A 2,648-nucleotide genomic window follows, 5' to 3' on the forward strand; every position below is an offset into this window, starting at 1 on the left:
CCCCGTGCTGGGCTGCTTGCTGAAGGCGCGGGGCTTGCGGCTGGAGTCCTGCCTCCGCAGCCCGTTGCGGCCGTCGCGGGAGCTCAGCTGCGGGAAGACAGCGGGCGAAGTGAGCTTCGGGCACTTGTCCCTTCCGCCTCCCACATCCCTCTCCCCGCCTCCCCAACTCTTAACCTTCCGGGGGCTCGTGGCGAGCCGCGGTCCCAGACCCTCCTGTTCTCAGAGCGGGGATGGGGCGAGGGTCCTGCGGGCCTCGGTGAAAGGGCACTCTCGGTCGGCCCCACAGGGAGGGGCTCTGGGCGCGGGCCAAGGGGCGTAGGGGCCCCCACTGTGGCTAGAAGGGGCGGGCCGAGGGGCGGGGTGGCCCAGCCCAAACGCCAGGGGGAGCTGGAGAAGGGGTAGCTCGCAGCTTAGGCAGCGCTAAGGCCTCAGCCGTACCCCACTCCCGGCGACCAGACGGTCCCACGCGAAACCAAGGCTTCGCGCAACCCTCCTTTGCGGGAGTTTCGCCCCGAGGAAGTCCACTGCTTGCCCAGGGCCCTCAGCCGCCCGGCCCCGGCCTGGGGCTGCTCCTACCTGCGACCGTGCCGGTGGCCCCCGCTGTGCACCTGGCAGCGGGGGCGGCATGGACTCGACACCTGCGCTACCTGATCCTTCCTCTCAGGTTACAGCCCAGCCCGCCCGCCCGCGCCTATGAGCGCCTGAGAGCTCTGTCGGCCTGACATCACCCAGGGCCTGCCAATCCCGGGCCGAAACCCCCAGCAGCCGGGAATGCCACGGGGGCGCCCACTGCTCCGCCAACACCTGGCTGCTGCGCCGCGCCTACCCCACAGGCCAGATGTGGCCCCACCCCCCTGCGCCTCTCTCCCTCCGTTCTGGGCTGAGCACCCCAGGCTTCATCCCCCCACTCACTCCCTCCATCCGCCAGAGACAGAATTTGGGCCTCACCACGGGCAGTGGAGCCCCCCACGTCTGGCCCCCCGGGTTCCGGGTCACGCCCCCGCCCTTTCCCTCCCGCATCTGGAAACCATCGCCGGCTGCGTAAGGGACACCGACACCCGCGCCCAAGCCTCGGGTTTCAGGGGCGGCAGGCCGGGCTCGGGTGACAGCGCGGGCAGCCCACTCCGTCGCATCTGCCCCCCACTAAGCCCAGCCCGGGAAGAAAGACAGGAGGCGCAAGGGCCAAAGGCCAAGTCACCTGGCAGGGGCTGTCCCCTGCCCCACCCCCAGTCCGAGCGTCCCCACGGTGGCCCCGGACCCTCCAAGCCCCACCCGGCCGGGCTCACGTTGCAAGGAAACGCGACACCGCGGGATTTGTTTTCTGGGCCAGCCTGCCCCCTCGGCGCCCCCTGCATCCCCGAGACGCGGACGCCGCGACCCTGCTCCTGCCCGCGGTCCGGAAAAAGCCGGGGAGTGGTGGGGGGGGGCGCGGGGCACACAAAGGGCCCTTGTGGAGCGGCCCAGCGCCTGCCGCCGGGCACGCACACAACGGGAGAGGCACGGCACCTCGCAGTCCTGGTGTTCTGGCTCAGGGGAGGGGCCGCCTGTCCTGTGGCTTGGGGCAGGGCCCACACGCCTGGCCTGCAAAGTCCGCTGGCCCTAGGCCCCCTGCAGGCCTCTCCTGGGCCGCCTTCACTTTCTGGAGATGAAAGAGGAACCCACTGAGAGCCTGGTCTGAGGTAGCAAGAAGACTTGCAGTGGAGCTGTGTCCTCCCCTTCCCCCAGCCGGTGGCCCTGCGATGTGGGTCACCTGTGGGAACTGTTTACTGAGCTTGGCCCTGGAGCAGCTTGCCTTGGGCTCGAGAGAGAACTACAAAGTCAGGGTTCCCACAGGACCCTAGGGGGGCTCTATCCCACACTCAGCCGCCTGGGGCCTCAGGCTGCCCTCCCCTGTGGCCTCAGACCAGCCTCCCTCTGTCCTCTTGACTAGAACCCCAGGGCTTCCTCTGGGCTTCCTTGCCCAGGACTCTCAGAGCTGTGCAGACCAGCCCTCTGCCCCCTCCCCTGCTCCAAAGCCTCGGCCAGGAACCCACAGGCCCTGCATCCGGGCACCCCACACTCAAAGTGCCCGCACCGGATTCGGCCCCTTCTTACAAGCCTGCTTCTCCCCAGGGCGCCCATCTCAGGACTGGCTTGTCTACCCACGTGGGAGCTGAAGCCCCAAACTGGGGAGCCAGCCTCCATGTTACCCCCGCGTCCAGCCCCCAGTGCTGAGAGGGTGCTGAGTCCTGCGGGTGCCCCCTCCCCTGGCCTCCACCCTCCTCCCAGCCCTCACCTTCACACTGCCTGCATCTCCCACCTGAAGACACTCCCTTGGGACCCTTTCTCCACCTGAGCCCGGAGCTGGGCACGAGTGCGCCTGTGGAGACGCAGTTAGCACATATGCTCTGCCGATTCCATGAGCTCCCTGCCACTCTGTGCAAGAGGTGGTGAGGACCCAGCTCCCGGGGAGGCATGGCTATCTGGGTATATGTTCCTTCCCCCCGCCCTGCCCCCCAAGTTCCCAAAGGGTGCTGGCTTTGTCTTCCTCATCTCTCTGTCCCCAGTGCTCAGCCCTGAGTCGCCATGGGGCTGACTGGAAGCTTTGACTCCTGAACAGGCCATTGGACCAGGGACCACCTCCCCCCGCCCCCGCCGCCCGCCCTGTA

At 68.5% G+C, this 2,648-nt stretch overlaps 1 protein-coding gene across 1 annotated transcript in view; it reads right to left on the reverse strand.

Moving 5' to 3' along the window:
• The window catches only part of ESPN (espin), a 29,373-nt gene that overhangs the window by 9,570 nt on the left and 17,155 nt on the right, over positions 1–2,648 (reverse strand). Inside the window, exon 8 of the mRNA XM_024756120.1 lies at positions 3–87. Coding sequence (XP_024611888.1) covers positions 3–87 — 85 coding nt within the window. The remainder of the gene's footprint in view (positions 1–2; positions 88–2,648) is intronic.

Source organism: Neophocaena asiaeorientalis, unplaced genomic scaffold, assembly GCF_003031525.2.
Source record: "Neophocaena asiaeorientalis asiaeorientalis breed wild unplaced genomic scaffold, Neophocaena_asiaeorientalis_V1.1 scaffold1247, whole genome shotgun sequence".
In the NCBI taxonomy this organism is placed as follows: Eukaryota; Metazoa; Chordata; class Mammalia; order Artiodactyla; family Phocoenidae; genus Neophocaena; species Neophocaena asiaeorientalis.